The sequence below is a fragment of the Erithacus rubecula genome (assembly GCF_903797595.1).
Source record: "Erithacus rubecula genome assembly, chromosome: 5".
Lineage (NCBI taxonomy): Eukaryota > Metazoa > Chordata > Aves > Passeriformes > Muscicapidae > Erithacus > Erithacus rubecula.
In genome coordinates, this window is record NC_136687.1 from 46,238,075 (window position 1) to 46,261,742 (window position 23,668).

Genomic DNA, 23,668 nt, shown 5'->3' on the forward strand with positions numbered 1-23,668 from the left:
ATGTTAAACAGAATCTGATGTTTGACAGCCACTTTCAAGCATTTTGGAAGAAAAGTTATTTTTCTTCCCAATGGCAGAAAACATACTCCTCCTTCATGAAAGAGTAAAAAAAATAAAAATCTACCTTCTCAGAAAAAAAGGTATGAATACACAGTGGGGAGCAGAAGGCACATGGAAGGAAATAAAAGGGATAAGATTGGACAGGAAAGCACTGTATCCTGGGCTTAACTAAATATATACATATATATATATATATATATATATATATATATATAATGTATATCAAATCTTTTTGAGACTAAGAAAATAGTTCATCCCACAAAAATTTCCAAACTTTTAAAATAAATTTATTCCGAATATACTGAATACTTCACACATTGTGCTTGTGCATATATTAAGAATTTACTGTTGTTTTAATACTCATAATTCACAAGTATTTTTACTTCAATAAAAGCAACTTTTACTATAGGTTTACACCTTCAGAGTTATTTTAGCACCAATTTTGATTGTTTGATTTTGCACCCACTGAAACGGAAGGCCCAGCACACAGGTAACAAAGAAGCAAGGAACACAAAAGACCAGCAAAGAGCATAAATAAATGCTGTCTAACACTCTTTTACGGTATTCACCATTTACTGATGTTTCACTAATGTTCCAGAAAGTAACTATGCCTTGTGTACAGCCTATATTTTTTGAAATCTACCAAATCTGGCCTGCCTATCTTCCATCTCAGCAACTTTTGTGTCTAAACACAAGAGATCAAATAATGGCAACAGAATGAAGAAAAACAGTTACTATCACTCGTATCTGTGGCAGACAGTACTTTTTCCCTCCCACTCTGTATGAGGAAAGAATCTGTACTAACAGCTGCCTCATCTGTAAATCAAGAAAACTGGTAACAGGTGGGAAGAACAGATCTTTACAAGTAATGGTGATTTAACTTCTGTGAGGTGATTTAATTCCTGTGAATTTGTCCATAAATTGCAACAAATGAAAGAACTGGTAAGAAAATGGCAATCCAGGTACATGTATTGGCTCCTAAACTTTATCAAAATCTAAAAATGACTTTTCTCATATCAAACTGGCAGAAAACTTATTTTATTCCAAGACTATTGTAGCAGTATGATCTGGTTTTAACATACAAATATGCCCTGTTGGAATTTGCAATGGAAGTCATGCTGAAGACAAAAGAGATCAGAAATAACTGAAAGGTGAACAGCTACAATCACACTCATGCTAGGATAAACATACTGCCTCTGCTGCACTCTAAAAATCAACACACATTTTATATCTGATCTCATGTTTTAAATAACTCAAATCTCCACAGGAATATATTCAGTAATATTTTTAATATAGTAAAAAACCCCAGAAAACTAACTACAATTATTCAGGAATAGTGTATTTAAAAGGAGCAGTATTTAAAAGTATTTAAAAGTTCCCAAAGTAAAATTCACAAAGCCAGAGGCATAATAATCTCATGATGCATGGGGTATCTTGCAAATGCCTGAACCAACATCCTGCCTTCTTTGCAATGCAATACAATCACAGTCTGTTTTACACACACTGTTTCACTTAAAGATGTGAGAGTATTATGGCCATCACACCTTCCACTCATCCACAATAGATTTTTCTTTCAAAAGAAAAACACTCTCTTGGAGGAAAGAGCAGAAAAATCTTTCCAGGACAACTAAATTGATTTTTATATTTAAATTAATGTCTGCTAACAAGAAAATTATTTTGTTTTCATGGGCAGACTGAAAACAGAATTTCAAAAAGGAAAACAGTGATTCCAATAAGTTACTAATTGAGATGTCAAATGGAAACAGACATAAAACTATTATGGCACAACACAGCATAAAACAAAGCCTGGGATATTACTGTCTGCATACCAGTAAGATTTCTTGCAAGCTACAAATTCTCTCAGGGGAACACAATACTAACAGTGAAAACTTTGCCAACAAAAACAGAAATGCTACTAAAACTTCAAAGTGAATAGAATTGGTACATTTTATAGATTTTAGCCAAGTTGGCTAATGAACTGAAGATCTGGAAATGAAGTTACATGATTACAATTTTCCCACTTGTCAAATAAATTTCTGTAAAGCCAGTATTGTAACAATAACACAAAGGAATAGGTATTTCCGATGCTAATGTAAAAGGCAACAGGCTGAAGTGAACTGCTGCAGGAACAAGCACAGGAATCCATAGAGCAGAGTAATAAAACTGTATCCAAAAAGGGCACATTAAGAAAAAAAAAATCCACCTTTTATTAAAAAATACAAAACACATTAAAAAGATGAGAACTGCAACAATCAAAGGTTACAGTCAATTTTCTTTTTTTAAATTTTTTAACCTTTACCCTATTTTCTTTGCCCTCTACTATTCTGTTAGCCTAACACAAAAAAAATCTAAAACAATCAACTCTTATTGGTGATACACAAAAAAAAAACTGGAAAGAAAACCAGAAATATTATAGCTTAAAAACCAGATCATAGCTCATTGCAGATACATCCTGACCTGCTTAAGAGAAAATGTCCCAAGGAGCAACTGAAAATAAAGTCACTTTATCCAACTGCCTAATGAGCTCTTTCCCTTGTTTTGAAAAACAGGTATGATGTAGTTACATACAGACATCCTGGAAAAGTCCTCCTGAAGTTACCTGCTTGCTTAGCTAAGGGAAGTTGTTTTATCTCAGACCTCCAGGGACTGCTGTGTTACTTGCAAGATACTCAGAACCACTCCAAGACCACCTGCTCCACTCAGTGGAACTGAATCTTGAAATGAAAGACTCAAGCTGTTCAGTTATTCATTAGATTACACATGAGAGCTGTTTATCATCATTCTACCTGCTGACCATCTAGTTGACCATCTTTTTTTAAACTGAAAGCACTGCCTGCTGCTCTTGTTGATGTAGCTACAGCACCCTCACAGGAGAAAACAGATTCTATCCTGCTTTGTTGCTGAAAAACAAGTTGTGTGGAAGTGTCCCCCAAACTGGCAAACTATAATAAATCATGACTTCTCACATAGTACAAATTACCGACAAATTTTAACATGTTTTACAAATACTTTATCAACACTGGCCTCGACCTTAGAACATACCCAAATCAAACACTGAACACACGAAAGACTAAAAACATAAAACTGGTTGTAGCTTTCTCTTCAATATTGTTTACTGTTAAAAGCAAGAAAAAAGCAAAATCCCCATAAAAATTATGACAAAATTAAAAACTTACAACACCGAAAATTAGTTTTGGAATCTATCCATAGTATGAACATGGAACCAATTACTTTCCACTATTGGAAAAGCACCCATTAAACAGAAAAAATGAAACAAACAAGGAAAATAAAAATTAACACCTGAAATTGGAAAAAAACTGGCTCCTAAAGCCTAAAACAATTAGCTCTGAGCATTCCATTTTCCATCTGGAAGTTTTAAAAAGCTCAGCTGTTTGAAGCTCTCAGCTTTTTCTTGCAATGCTTTGCTAATATCAGCACACAAACTAAGATTACAACTGCAGGAGATTCAACCACAAGGGCCTCCTTCTCTTCTCTTCCTCTCCTATGTACACATTAATTCCTTCACAGTAAGAGGGTAAACTCTGATAGCCCACCACACCTGGACATCATTCTCCTCTGCATGGAGCTTTGCTCACCCATTGTTGCTCTTTGCTTGCCATGGAAAAACCAAGTATTGCTACAGCATAACTAATTCTATTCATCTTTAACAAAGAGCAGGTAACAACCACACAATGGCTCAGGTGGCATTCTCTGTGAGGCATATGTCTATGATATGTTAATGAGTGGCTGCCAATCAAGACCTAAAATTTCATTTTCTCAGAAGAGGAAAGAAAAAATAAAGATCTGAAAAAAGACATGTTGGTTTTTCAATTTTCATTATATGTTCAAATTAAACAGAACCAGTGGCTTATTTTAAAAGTTATCAAAACCACAAAGGTAATTTTTCTCAAAAGTACTTAATGTTAATTTCTCTTTGTAAGCTTTTGGTCTTAAATCCTAAGCAGATCTCAAACTCTTTTTCTTCCTTTGCTGGATTGTAGCCAACTGGTATGGCAAAGTATTCCACTCCCTAAAAGACCAGTACCAACAATCACTTTGTTTCTGCAAGAAGTATGTTCAAAGCCTTCTATCTGAGCATCTTTTCTTGAGTATAGACCTTTCTGGCAGCCAATCTTACAAAAACCCATAAACATAATAGAATGTGCCAGCTGTATGCCAGATTCTCTTATCCTGTGCTTTGTACTTCTATGAACTGTGAGGAAACAGTGAACCAGATTTGAGAATCTCACATCACACCTTTTTATTCTGCAAGGTAAGGAACAACAGCAGATCAAAACAGAAGAAAGCAGACAGGAAGTATTTTTTCTTTGGCTGAACCAAAGTATCACTGCAACCAGGCAACTGTTTGTAACTCATCCCACCTTTTCTCATCTTGGAGAATAGAGACCCAGGCTTTATAAATCAATTTCTTCTTAAAGGTTTCTCCTAACCTCTGATAAAATATTTTAGGCCTGATGCTGTCAGCATCTCTGGCTAAGACTTAGAATACCTAATTTGATGATTTCATGCTTTTGGTAAAAAAACTTAAAAGTCTAATTTTCAAACCTCTGAAAATTTAAACTATATAAAAAAACCAAACCAAAACACAGAAAGATCTACAACTAATTAGTTTTGAGATCAAATCTTAATTTTGACTTGATCATCCCTATGCTTCACTTTAAGTAATGCAAAGAAAATCAGCAGCAGTTCCCCATTTGTCTTAGGGCAGTAATGGTCTGAAACACTTTGTTACAAATTTTCAATTAAACGGTTCTGTTATGAAGACATTTTGGAAACCCATATATCCCTTCTCAGGAAATGAATTTCCAAAAGATCATATGATTCCAAAATTCAACAGACAGAAAATAATCAGATTTATTTACTGGAAATGCAGGTTTTCCACAGTTTTATGTGCGGAAAAATATAATTCCTCAATAAAAAAAATCCTCAATTAAAAAAATATAATTCCTCAATCAAAAAAAAGTAAAATATGGAGCTGTTAATAAACAGTTTCAAAAAAATGTGCCTTTTAAACCCATATACAAATAGGCAAAGGTATCAATAATGAATAATACAATGCTGAGAAAGAAAACAGAAGAATTTTAAGTATCAGGTACTTCTGCATTGCAGTAATATCATACCCATCATTTCCTTCCTATAATGGAGCAAAAAAAGACATAGTGCACTGCCACTGGTTTGGCATTGGCTGAATTGCCAGTGCACTCACTAGAATTATTTACTCATTTCCTGCTGTGAGATAGGATTAGGAGGAAGGCAAAACAGGCTCAAACTTTAAAGGGTAAAAAGAAAAATTTATTACTAGAAATTGTAAGAAAAAATAAAAAGAATAAAACTTTAACAGCACTTCTCCTCCCCCCACAACTTTTTTCTTTCACACTGACAACATACAGAAGCAAATTAGTCAGTTTCCATTTCTAAAAATAGTCTTTCACCAGTTTACGTAGGAGAGGAGACCTCTCTTCAGTTTTTGGAGATTTCTCCACAAGAAACAGTTTTCTCCTGGCCTCAATGTCACAGTGATCAGTTGCCAGGAAGAATGGAAATCAGATCTGTATAAAAATCCCTTCCTCGACTAACAGTCTTCCCACAACCATTACTGAGGACCCTATCAACTTTTGGGGCACACTTTAAGGATTATAACAGTTCAAACAAAAGCCCTCTTCATCTTTGTAAACACAGGTCTTTCTTCTCTTTCCCTGTGGGGCAGCACGGATCTTCATCTCTTCTCTTTATTCAAACTTCTCATAAGATCACAGCCACTTCAACATCTGCTTACTTTAGCACAAATGCCTTTGCTCATGTCTATAGTTAGAACATTTCATCCACTCCATAATGCATTCCATGAGTTACAGGGGGAAAAAAAGTCTGATTTATCAATCATATCTTCTCCATAGACTTACAAGAGGATTTCAGCCCAAGAGTGAGGCATCTCCATCAATCCCTTCCATCTGGGACCTGACTTCACTGATCTTGGTGAATTCATGTTGTTTCTCTGCGTGTCTATACTTTCCTTTTCTTTCATTCAGGAGATAGAACAAAGTGTCTGCCAGTGTCATTCTGGGCAGTGAAGAAGTTAGTATCTTGCCTGGGCCTGTGATCTCTCAGTGGTCTAGTAAGTTGTCAGTTCTCAAAACCAATCACTGATTGGTTTTCTGTCAGACATACAGGAAACTCTAGCTGTTCCTCTCAGAAAAAAAAAAAAACACTTCTGTGGGTTGTCTTTAGTGTACCCACACATGCACTTACAATTAAATAAATGTCAAGCACACTTGAGGCATGCACATATCAGTGAAGATTTAACTATCAGTTTATCTCTTTCAGAATTAAGTCTATTGCTAGCTCTGTACTGGAAGAATGCATATTTCCTGAATAGCACAAATTCACACATCTAAAAATACAATCCAAAGCCTTAAGGAGGTATGTGTCAGTATTCAAAGTGTAGATGCTCATTCAGGTTCTTCTCCACATATAGCAAAGGCGACCTATCAACACATTTTTGGCAGAACAATGGCAAACACTTGAAAAGCAACAGCAAAATTAAGAAAAAAAAATACCCTGCCAAACAAAAAACTCACAAAATTATAAACGACCTCCACAAAACATACAAACAAAAATCACCCTCAAAGGAAACAACAATCCACAAAAAAATAAAAAGGTAAAAAACCCCCAAAAAACCCAAAACAACCCCTAAATCCTCAACTCCAAACCACAACTGGTTTTTTTTTTTTTTGTTTTTTTTTTTTAATTTGAGCAGTGTTGGTAGATTGCAGTATAAAAAGTCGAAACCTAAAATTACTAAATGAATCATCATGGAACCTGATTTCTGACTCTCAGTACTAGACCAATGATTCCTTGCCAGGTACTAGAGATTTGGGCACTACAAAAGATCAAACGAAATTTTAACTACTACACTGGTATTTAAAAACAAACCAACAAAAAAAAGTAATGGTCTTTGTAATATGAACAAAATGAAATTACAGCCTAAAATGTTAATACCGTGTTACAAAGTATGGCAGCACAGCTTTAGAGATTCATAATTGCAGAAAGACATCAGATCTCTTGTCTTCCTTTCTCCCCAAACTGTGATTGCTCTAACTGGGGCATTAAACACTCAAACAAACCATTTCTGCTTTTTTTTTTTTTTTCTTTAGCTCTTAAATACAATTTATTATGTATTCCCTGTCCATAAGTCTCCACGTTGTCAGTATTGAAAGGAATTTGCCAAACACCAAATTAGTAGGCAAAGTTGCACATTTTTGCTGTATGTTTTTTCAACTCACATCTTTGGCACTGACCAAGTCAGAATAACTGCTTTGCAGATTTTCAAACACCCAAAATGTCTAACACAGTCCATCCAAGTAGGAATGTCAGCTCTGTGGAATGATATGCTGGCTCGGGAGACTACAGTCTAACCCTTCTGGCTGCCAGATAAATCAGGCTCAATCCCAGCTGCAGACAGGCCCTTTTAGTAGTCCTAAGAGCCTACCACCTCCCCATTTTAAAGTGCTGTAAATAGTAAAAACACAGAAAACTGAACTTTTTCATATTGAAAAACACTGCAGCATGAAAGAGATTTTTTAAACATATGATGGAACATCTCACATCAAAAGGTCCATCCACTGTTACCAATTTTGAGGCAACAGAAGTTACTTAGTAATGACTATTTTTAAATGTGAAGACAAGTCTGCCTTTAAAGGGAATGATGGACCAAAGTTACAAGCAAATCATAGCATTATGAGACAGGCAAAAAAACAAATCTATGAGAAGCAATGAATGAGGGAGTAAGGCATACATTAAAACATACAGGATAGAAACATGAAATTGACTGTCCTAATTTTCACTAAAATGGATGTCTTGGATTGATATGGTAGAGATCATTAGAACAGTCAGAAGTAAAAATCATTCTAGTATTTAGTTCAATTTGCATTTCAAGACTGTAGTTGATGCCACATTGTATTAATTAACTGCACCATACCTTAACATGCTACAGCTGCACCACTCAAAAGGTTAAGAATACTTGCAGCTTCATTCACATCCCTGATGTAAAATTGCACTAAATGTCTATTCAGGGAGAAGTTTCTAGTAATGCTTGCCTCAGTCCAATTCTGAATCAACTTTGTGTTCTTTCCCACCTCTGAGCAGACACTCCAAGGACTAAACAAAGCAGAGACATGATCACCCTTAAGGAGTTCTGTCCAGGTTAAGACAGCAGTCAAGCATTTGGATGCAGTCTGTAACAAAATTTACACCTTAATTTATTAACCTGAGCACTCTGCCCAGTAATTGAACAGCCAAGGATGGCTCACAACACAGCTCAAGGAAAGCAATTTCTTTGCACCGCTTGACTGAAGTCTCACCAGGTTCCACACCCACTGCATCTGCCCGTCCCTGCAAGTGCCCTAGAGATTCATCTGGCTGTGCTTTGTAGTGCAGGCTGTAGTTTAAGTAGCAGCTCATATGCCAAAACAGTTGGACAGCCTTATGTATTTTTCAACAATGTTTATCTTTGAATCCCACAGCATTAATATTTTATTAATACTATCAAAATCTTTCAGTAAATGATCACCACATGCACAAGAAATTCCCACAATAAATCCCATGATGGAAAAGATGCAACACCCACAACACACTGCCTCATTTCTTTGACTGTAATCACCAATTTTCAAACCCAAAATACATCCAGGTCTCTGGAACAGAAAGTTTACATCAAAAACTGACAAGTGCTTTTGTTCATTTTTTTTTCTTTTGCTGGGCTTTTTGTGGTTATATATAGATGTGTGTGCACATACAAATAAATATATATATGTTAAAAAGTATTTGCTATTCATGTCTCAAAGTATCTTCATAAAACTTCCCTGACAGGTGATGAACTTTATAATTACAGACACACATATATGCCTATAAATTCAGAAACTTAAGAGGACTCAGCTGCATCTGGACAAGTCTGCAAGGTCAGCATATGCCACAGGAACTCAAAGAATCTGTACTGTGGTTCACCCTCTAGGGTTTTACTGGGAAAGTAAAGTGAAAGCTTTAGATTAGTGTTGTAACTACAGAGTAAACGACTCATAAATCAGAGAGAAACATCAGAACTGCACTGAAATCCACCTGTTGATGCCAAGTAGAACAGTTTCTTAGGCACTTTATTGATTTTTGCAGCTTTATCCTAAAAATAGTGAACATTAACACTACCTCCTTAATTTAGAACAAGTACAGCAGTTACAGAAAGGAAAAGAAAAGAAGAGCTGTTTACAGTCTCTCCCTCAGAGAAGTCACAGTTGAGAACAAAGATACATTCTTAAAATATCTCTCAAAATCGGGTATTTTTCTGTAGAGTCTGTCACAGCAATAAGGATACAAATCCTTGTCAAAAACTCTAGCTGCTAAGAAGACACTTCAAAAATATCTTTCCCTTAGAAATTTGATGTTTGGGAATATAATTAAACAATGTATTTCATGTCTGTACCATAGTCAGCAAAGTAATGGTATTGGTTAGGTAGTTCACAGGAACATTGACGCCGCTGCTCCATTTCAGCTCCTAATGCTCTTAATATCTGAAACCTGTCTGCTAGTTATCTTACATATTCCAAGTGTGTTAAAAAAGAATATTGAAAATTACTACTTTTATATTAATATCAGGTTTTCTACGTGCAAAAATAGTATCGTGTAGCACAGCTAAAGGAAAACAGGATTTAACCATTCAATTAAAGCAAGTGCTCAGGTTAAAAATAACCATTATTTACTCACAGAAACACAGAGCAGACCTCATGCAGATGTATTTCGAAAGAATCAGTGTACTCTAACTTCAGACACATTAGTAGCTGCTGGTGTTTACTGAAGCAGAAAGTTTAGGCATTTTTATACGGGCAAAATAAAACCTGAAGAAAAAACATGCATGTTTGGGTGCATGTCTGTGTGTAATCAATGCAAGAATAATGGCAAACATCTTTTAATATGGAGCAACAAAGCTGTCAAACAAAATTTTCAGGGTAAGAGTTGTCCTTGATGAACTTTGAGCCTGAAGCTGCTGCACCTTATTTACAGAGAAAAAAAACCCCTCCCCCACACATCACAAAGAATTGTACTTTCCAATGCTGAATTTACTCACATACTAGAATAGGATGATAGTTTAATGAAAATCGATAAAGATACTAACTAACCCTGTGCAGAGAATAAGATTTATTCAGCTATGGAATGAAAAGTCGAAATGAACTTTTGTATCTAAAATGGGCTGACAACTAATCCTCAGAAGCCAGAAGCAGTTTTGTGTTGCTTCAAAACCATGTGCCAGTAGTACCTAATATTCTTTGAAGTTGTATGCAGTGAGAAGCACTTGGTGTTCACAGCTTTTAAAACTTCTAGGATGGAAATTATTTCCCCCTTTTAATGCTGAACTATGCAGCAGGAAAAAAAAAAAATCAAAAAAGCAAACAAACTCCCTGTGCACTCATCTTGGATATTGAGAGGGCTGATGTCAGCTATTAAGACTGATAGTCTCTGAAAGAAGACTCCTCCAAGCAGCTTTTGGGGAATAGCCATTTTTCATTTATGGATTAAAACTATAGAAGCAAAAGAAGTTTTAAGACAAGTTAGCTAAATTCTAAATTGCTGTGTTCCAAATTCATCTTTTAAAAATCCAGTAATTTCCAAATTACTTAAAGTTATTTTCAATTGACATATGTTTGTTTAATGTCTTCAAAAGTGGTAATTTGCAGTTAAGTTTGCAAAGTAAAATGCAAAGGAAAAGACGTGTATGCCTAGTTCTTATCATGAGCATTATTTTATAGAGGGTCATTCGGATGTGAAATTACTTACACACTGGGATGCAGCAAGGGTAACTGAACCCCTAAGAAAAGATTAATTTCCCTGGAGTACAATTCAGTGTCATATCCTAGTTGGCAACAGTGACTTCCTTAGTGTGTGACTGTTACCAATTATTAGAGCCCTTGACACAGAAGGTTTCAAACCTTACAGTAGGACTAACAGATGTGCTCACAGTTGTGAACTTAGGGCCTTGCCTGCAGAGCAGCTGCCAGCAAGCCAAATGCAATGCCTCTCGCATGCCATGCACCAGCCCCTGCACTCCTGGGGGAACAGCAGCCCCCAGGTGCCCCGGACAAATGAACTGCTGAAATGATCTGTCCACTTATCTTGAGAGTCTGAAACAAGATGCCACTACAAAGCTGTATATTAAACTGTAACTGAGAAACACTCTGGGATAGAAATCAGATCCAATAGCCATGGATAGTTTCTGAGAGAGGGTCCTGAAGTCACAGACTAAGCTTTACACTATTAATTTGTACTCAGCTATGTTGGGAAAGCTCCTGATGAGAAGGAAATGGATATATAAGTCTTCTAAATAGGTAGTTTTATGCCAAAAGATTGAAGCAAATGACCTTAAGAAGGCATGTGCTAACTCGAGGCAATTTTTGATGATGTTTAATACATTATCAGCTGCCAGGAATTCAATTTTCCCCTAATCCAGAATAAAATCTATGTCAACATTTCAGAATTCTGAGGAAAGAATGAATTCCACATTATATTTTTTTAGCAGATGATGATTTCTAATATTAATGCTAGTTTCATCTTTCCTCTCGAAAGTTCTGGAAGTCAAATAACAGTTTCTAAACTATTAATTTATATTAAGTGTCATAAGAACTTAAGAATTGAGAAGAGTGAGGCACTGGTTGAGGTTGCCTAGAGATTGCACCATCAGCAACTGTACCCTAAAAAGAACAGGAATCTGACATACTGAACTTAGTAATCAAGACTGACAGCGATTGCCATGCCTAAAACCAGTTATAATTGCCCAGAAATTTCTAACAATACTCAACTTAAAAGCATTTGCTGGAAGCACAGACCATGCTCAGGCAAGGAAGTTTTCCTATTTAAATGTAAACATGGATGTTCGGAAAGTTTCGGAATACTCAAAGGGACACGGTGACAATCTCAAAACACCTGGAACCATCACACTACACAAGCAAACTAGCACAATTTACTATGTACAAAAAAACACTTTGCATCCATCAAGTCTATTCTTCTGACTGGAACCACAGGGGCTGTATTTTCAGGAGAAAAATACGTCCTTGCAATACCTTTCACCCTTGTTGTGGACTTCACCATTAGAAAACTTTATGGCTCAAAAAACATAAAGGCAAGTAACGACTCAATCAATTAACACAACACTACACCACAAAAACTGCAGAGAACAACTTCTCACCTGGGAGTCTATTACCCTGCCACACCTGTCCAATCCAGTTCAAAGAAAAAAAAAAGTTCAAACTTTTAATTACTCTAGAAAGCAAGTGTGGGGGACACAGCATGGAATAAGGGAGAAGCAAATTAGGAAAGGCCTGACCAGTCACATTTTATCATAAGCAAATTGCATCAGCTGCTCAAGAGGCTGCCCAAGCAATACTCATGTTGAACTCATACATACTCAAGACCCCCTACAACTGGCACAGAGATTTGCCTTTGTTCAGATTCCCCTTTCCTGTCTCTCAACTTTTTCAAGACACTTCAAAGAAGATCAAAAAGCTTGAAAGAAGTGCAGTTGTTTAGTCTACAGAAGAGAAGATAAATGGGAGACCTGGTCCTGTTCTTCAAAGACAAAGCAAGTTGGTACGAGAATGGGACTAAACTGTTCACCAGGTCTGATGCAGACATGAAAAAGAAAGCAAGATTTAAGTTTTGGAAAACTTTCAAGTAAGAGTAATAGACTGAACAGGCTGCCTTTGGAGGCTGTGGAATATCCATCACGGGAAGGTTTTAAAAACAGGCTAGGCAAACATCTGTCAGAAGTGATTAAGTTACAGTAGACGAGATCTTTTGCTCCTCTTCTGCTAAGGTCTTTTTGTTACACCCAGTGTTACAAACCCAATCGCATTTCTGTCTTTTACATGCCTGTGTTTTATTTAACTTTAAAAACCATGGAGTAAAACCTGCTCTTCTACAATATTTCCACATATTCAAGTGTGTTTATTTGGGACAAAATAATAGACATCCAAGATTTGTTAAGTGTGAAAGCAGGATAAAAAAAATCACCTGTGAAGTAAAATACCAATGTATTAAATCTACACTCACTCTGACCTCTAACACCATAATGAAGACAGCACTGCATTTTTTTGTCCTCCAAGAGGAAAAATTCTTCAACTGATGACTTACTGATCTGCAGTTACTTTAAGATTTTCCTTAAAGGAAACTTTTTTCTTAAAGAAAGCACTTTCCACAAGTACAAAAAAAAATAATTAAATATTAAAAATATTAATAAAAAAAAGCAGAAGGCTGCTTTGAGAAGTATCCAAATATTTTTTAAACTATATTAAATTATGAGTAAGGACAGCTTCCACCACACTGGAGAAAAAAAAAGAAAAAAAGCCATCAGAGACCTTTTTCCTCCCCCTGCTGTTTAATACTAATGTAACCATGGAAATGAAAAATAAACACTGATTTCCCCTCACCCTCAGCATGACAGGAAATCTTAACAACAGAAATATTTCTTGGTAAAGGTAAGAACCATTCAGGTAATTGTTCAGAAGAACACATGGGTTTCTGGGGGTCTCTGCTGGACTGACATCATATAACTCATGCCACTCATTCCACAGCTGTTTTGCTTTGCTGACATCTGATGTTCCTATCAGCAACCCTCTGTGCTGACTCCTCATTTTTGTCTATGTTGGCTAGCATTTGACCTTCTTTAGGTTTTAGGTAACACTCCCTTAGAAGAGACAAACATGAACTAATAGCTGTGACATAAAGCAATCAGATCATAATCAGGAAAGTTAAAAAATATTATGGTCAATACCAGATTTGTCTTTCTGCACATCTGACCAATCCTTCTAATGACAACTGGTTTACGTTATTTTTATTATATTTGGTATTTATTATATTGGTATTTCCCAAGTATGTTCATGGGGATTTGCAAAGTATGTGGGATTTGCAGGCACACAAGAACCCAATTCTTCTTTTCATTCTTGGTCTTGGATAACATTTATCTCTTATTTTGCATCTTAGTATCTGTTTTTTCTTGTCAATTCAAAATCCACCCTTCACTCCGATGTCAAGCTTTTTCAGAGTAACATGACATCCATAAAATTATTTGTTCTACTTTAATGGGGAAAGGGCAGGGAAGCTGAGAAACTGACAAGATTAAGAAAAATCCATATACTGTTTAGCCCTCCTTCAAGAAAGAGGTTCTAGGTTAACTTGCCACTATTAAGTTCATAAATTAGAGTTACAACAATATCAAAGCCATATAATCATATCTTTGTGTGTTAAACTTATTTTTCAAATTGTTTTTCTACTCATTATAAGCATCAAGTCTTCAAGGCTGTAGGCAACTCAAGCCCTATTACTCCAATCTGATGGACTATTTTAAGACTTGCACAAATTCTTTTAACAAATATCCTTTCTCATTTGGTACTATTTTCTCCATGCAATCCACTGCTTTCAGTTTGGAGAATGAGAATGCATTTCCCACTCTCTTTACATTTAAAGGTGTAAAAGAAACAAAGATATCTACAGAGGTGTATGACAAATATGCATAGAGCTACAATAGGAAAGAGATGTTCCAGAGCACAAATTTCCTGAAGATAGTTTTAAGCATAATTTCTGCCTTCAACATCTTGCACCTTCAGGATTCAGCGCTGCTAAAACATCAAAGCAACTCACAAATATACTGCTTAAAGTTCTCACAAGTCAAAATTACTGCAACAAGAATATATTGTTAACAAGTGACAGGGTGGAGAGAATATATGAACTGTATTGATAAGCAAAAATGCTTGAGGCTGCCTAAAAACATACAACACTCCCCCTCTGCAAAAATAAAGTCAAAGAAACCCCAAAACTAAACCCCCCACTTTACTGACCATTTGCCAAAGTTCTTTTTGTTACTCATTTCTAGGGCCTTATACATTTTAGCAACAACTAGTATTTAAAACTCAGGTTTAAGACTTTGGTTTTTCTTAATTTTATAGAATTTGAGCTTCCTTTCCAACAGGTCTGCCAAAGGATGTAATAAAATTTAAACATAACTGGAGGATAATATAAGTGATTAGTAAGGGGATTCCAAACCAGTAGGCTGTATTTAATACCTGCTGCCTCACCTTACTGCAGATTTCATGTAAGTATCCTTAATTCCAGAACTATTTGTGAAAATGAATGACTTCACTTAAACGAAAAAAAAAAAAATAATCTCTGAGTTAAAGAAACAGAAAGAGCAAGAATGCAAGTATTACTCAGCTTACAGTAGTGTTGCCTTTATTTTGCCAGCTTCTAAACCCAGCTCAAAACCACTTATTGATGAGCCTCAGGTATATCAGGCATTGGATATATACAGTCCTGTCATATATTGATGTAATACCGATAGATAGTCAATATATACAGTGCTTCAGGAATGTTGTCATATGCTGGGGGGCTGTGGACTGGCAACATAACCATAAGCTCATTCCTGTCGATCCAATGCACACATTCCTGCCCAGAACAGGTGCTGTATGTTAAACATTGTATCTCTACTGAGATGGACCAAATACTGGGTTATACTCTATTCTTCACTCAAGGCTATGCAAAAGTATAACGAACGTTATACAATTAACCAAAACTGAGGCAGCATCTATGTTTCCTTTAGTAAAAGCAATCGTCAGTGGAAACTCCGTGCATGTAGTTTTCAGGCTAATACAACATCTTCCTGAAATAGCCCACCACCCTACGCCACTTCCAAACCCTCATTCCAGGGCCAGGACAACAATCGCTTTGACAAGAACTACTCCACGTGCGGCCGCGTCCTGCACGCAACGCGCGGGATCTGAGTTTGCAACGCCGCCCTACAGCTGGAGCGCACGCCGAGCCCTGCCATAAAATCCCTGCTATGAACTGAACCAGGACCGTAAGGCCGCTTCCTGCGGCTCGCGGCTCTGCTCCTGCCCCTCACAGGGGCACGACCCCCGCCACGGGCACCCCCGCTGCACCCGAGCCGAGCTGCGCTGGCGGCTCGCAGCAAGTCAGCAGGAGCAAACGAGCGGGGCCCCGCCCGGCTCCCACCCTCCCACCCACCCCAGGGAGCTCGGCCCGGCCCGGCCCGGCCCGCGGGGCAGCCCCAGGGCACCCATGGCGCCGTTCCCCAGCGGCTGGGGAGGCAGCACCGCGGCGAGGCCCGGCGGGGGCACTGGAGCACCGTGAGGGCAGAGCCCGCCGGGCCGGGCCCGCGGCCCCGCCGCGACACTCACATGAACCGAGAGGAGCCGCCGCCGCTGCCCGCCCGGGGAAGAAGGACCCGCTCCCGAGGCTGCCAGCGAGCGCCTGACGTTTGCAAGCAGACGCTCGAGAAAGCCTCGCTCCCCCCAGCAACCACAGGGCTTAGGCGCAGTGGCAGAACACGCACACACACGAGAACAAGGGTGTTAAGCTCTCTTTATCTTTTATTTTTTTTGTTTATGTTGGGTTTTTTGTTTTGTTTTTTTAAATAACCCTTAAAAAAATGAAGCTCAGGCGCTGTGCTGGTCGCCCCTAAGGCCCTATAGCGAGCTGCTGGCGGGAAGGAGTGACGTCACTGGGGCGGGGCCGTGCGCGGCGGGGCGGCGGCGCTCGCGCAGGTACCGCCGGAGCTTTGCCTTTGCTCTTTCCTGTTCCTCCATCCTCATCCTCATCCCCATCCCCGTCCCTGCTCCCATCCCTCTCCTCTTCCGCGTCCCTATTGCCCCTTTCCCATCTCCTTACTCCTTCCCTGTGCCCTTGCCATTCCCACCCTCTTCCACCATCCCCTCTCCTGCCCCGTCCGCTTCCTTTCCCAGGGAGTCTGTGCCCAGCGAGTCTGTAGCAGATCAGGGATGATCAGGGTGCCCAGCATTTCTCCGAGTCATTTAGAGACTCGGATAAAAGAGTTTTCTCTAGTGCCAGGATTAGTTCCTGAACAGACCTGTGTTGGATAAATCAAATGTTGACAAACCCCATTTTAGGTCTTTGTTAGGACGCTAATGCAGCAGAATTCAACTTGTCTTCAAAACCTATTCTGCATTTAAATAAACTCTGTGAAATCACTCAGTTTCAGATTTTTTTTGTAAGCAGCGACGCTAGTTAGAACTGTAAGTTCTATTTCAGTTATTTTATCAAATTTATGATTCTTATAGTTGTAGCAGGAATATTTTAAGACTTAAGAACAAAATTATTTTGTGAAATAATTTCTTCATATGAAATAGCCCACTTTGTTTAACATACTGTGATTTAATGAAAAATGTAAGTATGGAATATTTAGGCTGCCTGCTCTCCTGGAATTGCTCTCAGTTGCTTTAAAAGTAATTTAATAGCAGTGCAATTATGTTTTAATTCAGAAAAGCTGCTTTCACTAGGTAAAGGGTATTTACTCCTGAGTACTCAGGAGTCATTCAACTAAGCAGCCATTCCAAGTTACTAGAGGGGCTATTTGCCATTATTTCTGCAGGTGGATGCTTAAAGAATTTATAGATATGTTTCACTGCATGGGCTCATTCAGGTTTGTCTCTTTGAATGTGCAATATTTGCTTCTGAGAATCAGATTTATTACATTTTGACATTTTTTCCCTAAGAGCAAAGTTCCAGGTGTCCCTTAATCACCTTAGCACTGCTGAAGTGAAGAAGTTGTAAATGATGGTTCTAGAAAAGCCTGACTTCTGAAGAAAAAAAACACTTGTTCTCTTACAGCAGTAGATATTCCAAGGACCAAATAAATTGTTCAATTGATGGACTTTCACTTTGTATTTTGTTTCTCATTTTTGGACATCAAAAAGTTACCTAGTGCAAGATTTTCAGAATAGTCCTCATCTGAATATTGAACAGGAGTTTCTGAAGGTAGTTGTTCGTTTTTTCCCCTCATTTTTCTGAGAACATTGGTGAGTGTTTTTGTGTACTATAAAGGTTTCTAAGGGGGATTTGGATGAAGGTAGGGAGCTAGGGAAGGTTGTCCAGAGGTGGGATGCAGCAAATCCACTTCTGGACTTCTAATCTTTATGCCAGGCACAATTCATAGATGTGACAGACTGTCTCTCATATATGGAATAATTGTTGCTTTGGAAACACTGACTTGGTAATTTTAGATTACACTAGTAAGATGAGTCTTTGCTTCCTCTTCTATCCTTGCTGTTTTGGATTGTCAGAATTGAATTTCCAGAATTCAGTCCCAAAATTGAATTTACGTTAACTGGTTCTGGAGTCAGCATAAAATAACAAACCTTTCTTCTTCTCTTCCTGTTTTTATTTCAAAGTGACAGGGAAGTTGTGTAGGATATAATTAATTCCTTCGAACCATAAAATTAATGCATTATGTGTGTTTTCTGTGTAGTAAAAGTGAGTTTGAGTTGTAAAATTGTGTGCATTGAAATAAGGTCAATGTGTAGCATTCTTCTGTGTTTATAGTTCTGCCAGACTTTGATGTGAAGTGAAAAAAAAACCCCAAAAACAAACCCCCTCAGTGTAAAATATAGTAAGAGAAGTACTTTTTTCAGATGAACTTTTAAAATATGTATAACAGTTTTTTTGAATTTAGAAATGTCAGTAAGTTACTAGAGAAATGTTGAGACTGAAAAACATTTGTTAAAAAAACTCCTTTCATTTATGCTGTAATATGTGTACCTTTCTGAAGGTGGCAGAAGGCTTAAGTTTGGGGTTACTTGTTTGATTTTTCAATTCAATCTCTGGAATTTATGTAAATTGAGAATTAAGGAGAGATCAGGATTTGACTGTGAGGGTAGCAATTGACAGAGCTGGCTGCTTTCTGTCATCAGAGAAAACTTCTTCCATTGCTTTCATGGATTCCCTGAAATTAACTCTGTAGTATGACTGTATGTTTTATTGCATACCTTTTAAAATAATTTATTGATTCCTTTAGGTAGGTGACAGGAAAGGTTGTTTGCTTATCTAATGTTTTGCTTTTTGCCCATCTGGTTTCCAGCCAAAGGAGGCGAGTGATAAGTGTGCAGTTGCCTACCTGAACACATTGCAGGTGCTGTAGTTTCTCATTGTAAGCAAAGTGATCTAGAGTGCAAGGAAAGTTTAATCACTTGTTTATTGAATTGTTGCTATTTAACAATTGTTTTTATTAAACTTCCTTTCTAAGTGTCAGCTGAATGCAACTACAATGTATTAGAGAAGTATTATCTAATAATATATTTCTACAGTAAAAATGAGAACATTCAGCCTCTGTAATTATATTATACATTACATATTTACCTTCTTAAAGACATAATGCATCTTGCTGCTAGGTATAATCTTACTCCCCTCCACTCTGATCATAATAACATGGTTGTCTTTTGTTTTAGAACAAGCATTACAGGACTATTGTGCCAAGCAAGATTATAATTGAATCTATAAACTAAGGGTTTTTTTCAAAATGTTTAATATATATTTTCTCTCTGATGTTGAGTATTTTATTTGGCAGACTTGATGTTTTTACAGGAATGATCTTATTAAAAATACACAGTTAAAGGTTTCCAATTGGAACCTGCTGCATGCCAGTAAATCTTTGTGCTTGCTCTCTGTCCAATTGATGGCTTTCCAGTGGAAAATTCTAACTGTAATGTGCATTGTTCTCATCCTAAAATAAATCATCTGCAAAAAAGTATGGAATATTCATGAGATATGAAAGTATTATATTTTACAAAGAAGACTTTTTTTATTCCAATGCTCAAAGCTGTTTTGGATTTTTCTTCCCTTTTTAGGTTTGACTCTTTAAAACTATGCATTCATATTCAATATGATTATATTTATTAGAATGTAAAAGTACATATCCCATGTCTGTGTTTCTTCAGGGGAAAAAAAAAAGTATAAATGAGATCAGTATTTTATGTTTGCTTTGTATCCTAAGTTGGACTGTATTAGTTGAAGCAGGTGTCTTTCATAATATCCATTTGTATAGTAAAAACATATTTAGTAAATATGTTTAGTATATAAAGATCTTTGTGCAACCTCTATGGAGCTGCTTTCAGTTGGGATTCACAAATAAATTTAGTAGTAGTTTTAGTGAGAATTTTGTACTTTGAACAAGATTATTCCCTTAAATAAAACAATTTGATGTCTCAAAATTACTCTGTCTTCTGTTTCTCCTGTGTGATTTCCTGAGGAAAACAAAATCCTAATTGCATTATTTAGTAAACAACTAGTTACCTGAGTCTGTATCTTTTGTTGATGAATTTTTACTCTGTGTTCTCTGTTTAAGGAACACGAATTGCTCTGAAGGGCTTAAGATTGTGTGAAGATGTTTCCTTTAAAAGACACTGTGATGGGTGCCTCCACCTTCTTTGCCTCAGCTCTGCCACATGATGTCTGTGGAAGTAATGGGCTTCCTCTAACACCTAACTCCATAAAAATTCTGGGGAGATTTCAAATCCTTAAAACAATCACCCATCCCAGACTTTGCCAGTACGTTGACATTACCAGAGGTAAACATGGTGAGTATCTATTTAATAAGCAATTTTTTTGTATGATTACAGTTTTGGGTTTGGGGTTTTCCTGGTGGTAATAGATTTTAAGGTGACTGAGCACCATACTGCCTCCATAGCACCAGAAAGTGCCAGTTTTCAATCTCAGAATTACTGAATGCCTTGGCTATGACCAGCAGTGTTGGCTCTTTTCTTTCTTCTCTGGAGACTCAAAGCAGAGATTGTCTGTCCTCTCTTGTTGTGTTACACTAACAGATAAAAGCTGAGAACTTTTTTCTATTTGTACCTTGCTTAAATTCCTGGACTCAATTGCTCTGCCATATCTTTGTGTGGGATATGCAAATATGCATTTTTGATGGTGAGCTCCTATGCCCATGTTCCATTCTTGTTTTCACTCAGTGGTTAGGTTTCTTGTACTTAATTTGCAGCTGATGTTGTCATCTTGTGTCCTGGCTCCAAGCTTCCTGTATTGTTATATTTTGATTTCTTTAAGAATTTCTCCCATGAGTTGTTACTTTGTTCTAGTACAGGTTTGGAGGTTTTTCTCAGTACCTGTTATCACACTTATTGCTAGTTCAAATAAAACTTCAGTTTTTTCTTTCTGCACTAGATATTCTGTTGCAAGCTCAGCAGGACTACAGCATTTAATTTCCACACAAAGGCTGCAACACCTGTGACAATTTAAGTCATTGCCACCTTTAAATTTTAATTCAACAGTGTTCTCATAGAAGAGTGCATTGCATGTATTTGATTAGCTACAGAGTCTCATAAAGTAGGGCAAGTGATTTTTTTCTCCTTTAGAATGCAGTATGATGGAATGTTGTAGATTTTTACAATATTAGGATATTGCCAACTCCACTTAGAGAAGTATTCTGTGGGTCAGGGTGTTCTTTATTTATTTTTTTCCCCCTCAAACATGTAGTTTTTCACTTATGCAGTCAGTAGGTCTAGTAAATTTAATAATTTTCATTTTTATTTATTTATTAATTATTATTTTATACTAGTACTGCTTAAAACCTGGGATTTTCTTACAATATTGTTTGGGATGAAAGGATAGGAAGTATTAACTAACATAACATTTAATAAATAAAAAATTAGTAAATCATGGCCTTTTTCATTACAAAGAGTAAATTACATGAACGTTTTTGTGTGTGTATAAAAATGAAGAAAAAAATACCTTCTTATAGTTGAAGTAACTTGAAGGATATTAAATAACATGTCTAACCATGAAGTCAGGAGATTGTTCTGTTTTAACAATGATTAGAATGGCAGCTAATAATTTTGATATAATATGGGAAATTTGGTGGCAAATTCTATAATTTTGGTATTGGCAGAACTTTCCATGTGTCAGTTCTATGACTAATGATTTAATGTTTGTGGACTTCTGCTTGCAAATGTCAGTTTCTACTCCTGCGGAAAAATAAAAATAAAACATTCAAATGGATTTTTATTGTAAAATTAAACTTTTTAAAAAGCTATGCTAGCGTTGTAGAAGGCAATCTGAATTTTTTTTCTTCCAAAGCAAGCTTAAATGGTCTTTTGAATAGAAAAAGGAGAAACAGTTGAATAACAAGCATTCCAGCTATAATGTGGTGACTTGTGTTCCTCAGTTTCCCATCTTTATCTTACTGAGAGAGTCATGTTACAAAAATATTTGTAATAATTTAGTTTGATTTGATTTTCAATGTGAACACTGATTGCTAGATTACTGGAAGTAGCAAAGGTTTTTTAGGAGTTTTCTCACATGCCCTTGTAATATCTTACACCTTTGTCTCTTCCTACAGCATAGTTGTCTTCAGTGCAACAATAACTTTAGTTTTCCCTCCATATTCAGAGACAGCCCATCCATCTTCAGAACATGTGGGATCCCTCCAGCTCCATGTTGGGCAAGAGGTGCTAGCAATGTGCTCATTGATCCATCAGGACTGAAGCTCCAGTGCTCACCCCAAGTCCCTTTTCTCAAAGCTGGGCTTACTCTGAGTCTCTTTCATCAACCCAGCCACGTGTTTCTGCAAATTTACATACACTTACCTTTGACATATCTGTTCTTCAGTCAAATCTGACTGACCTTGGCTGAGGGCTTTGATATTTGTTAGGAGATTACTGGATGGGTGGTTGGATTGACAGTGCTTTGCATGATGAAACTGGAAGGATAATTTGCTGTATCTCATAAACAAAGGATAATGGTGTTATCCATAAGCTGTACGTCTTGTAATATTTAATTATGTGTCATTTTCTGTACAATGTATGTCAAAATACTTTAACATCTACCAAATAGCCTCTACTCTCAGGGTTTCATTTGGATTCCAGTCCTCTTATACTTTTTTTTTTTTTTTTCTTTTTTTTTTTTTTTTTTTTTTTTTTTTTTCTTAATTAGAGAGACTGGTTGTGGCAGCTGAACACTGTGAAAAGAGTCTGGAAGATTTGCTACGAGAAAGAAAGCCTGTCAGGTGAGGTGTCAAGCTAACTCAAATCCACTCATAATTATTTCACATATAATCTGTGGCAAAATCCTGGACCATCTTTTAGCTTTACTGGTTTATCTAAATTTTGCTCTAATAAAGTTTAACCTAAAAACATTGTTTAGCAGATAAAAATATGCAGACAAAGAGGGAGTACTGGTTTCTGTGAAATTTTATTGTGGGGAACTTGCTTACAATTGAAATACTTGGTAACTCATAAAATACTGTAGTTTTGGGGTTTCCTTTTAAAAATAAAATCAGACCTATTATAGGATATGGAAGTTTTTTAAGAGTTAATGTGAAGGTTATATCTGCTAGGTGATGAAATACAGCTTTCACTAGAATGGATAGAATTTGGTATGTGTTTTGTCTTTCTAGAAATCTATTAATTTATCATCTAGAAAGTGGATGTCAAATAATACACCTTTTGTTTATGTTAGCATTCTGTGAACTAATACTTGTATGATTGTGTGTTGCAGAGGGATGTAGTTGAGGAATGTTAGGAAAATACAGCTTCCATTTTTTTCTTGAGATGAAGAGGTATTAGGTATAAATGATTTTTCATGTGTGATATATGTTATAGTTCCTTAAGTTCCAGAAACAGTTAAAGCATCAGCAGCTCTTTTCATTCCTTTTTAATTCAGTTCTTACACTGTTCTTTGAGCATGTGTGTCTTGATGTCACATGAGAAGCAGCCCAGGCTGCCTGCTTCCCTCTAGA

The 23,668-nt window shown here is 36.8% G+C and overlaps 2 protein-coding genes across 3 annotated transcripts in view; one reads left to right on the plus strand and one right to left on the minus strand.

Annotated features, from left to right (window-relative positions):
• AIMP1 (aminoacyl tRNA synthetase complex interacting multifunctional protein 1) overlaps positions 1-16,484 on the minus strand; it is a 32,511-nt gene extending 16,027 nt beyond the window's left edge. Inside the window, exon 1 of the mRNA XM_079305762.1 lies at positions 16,305-16,484. Coding sequence (XP_079161888.1) covers positions 16,305-16,306 — 2 coding nt within the window. The 5' untranslated portion in view covers positions 16,307-16,484. The remainder of the gene's footprint in view (positions 1-16,304) is intronic.
• Positions 16,485-16,544: 60 nt separating this feature from the next.
• TBCK (TBC1 domain containing kinase) overlaps positions 16,545-23,668 on the plus strand; it is an 84,983-nt gene continuing 77,859 nt past the window's right edge. Inside the window, exons 1-4 of one of the 2 annotated variants that reach the window (XM_079305760.1) lie at positions 16,655-16,670; positions 18,938-19,009; positions 20,264-20,495; positions 22,864-22,936. In XM_079305760.1, the coding sequence (XP_079161886.1) occupies positions 20,303-20,495; positions 22,864-22,936 (266 nt within the window). In that variant the 5' untranslated portion in view covers positions 16,655-16,670; positions 18,938-19,009; positions 20,264-20,302. Of the gene's footprint in view, positions 16,671-18,937; positions 19,010-20,263; positions 20,496-22,863; positions 22,937-23,668 lie in introns of both variants that reach the window. The other variant, XM_079305759.1, reaches the window with a different exon arrangement.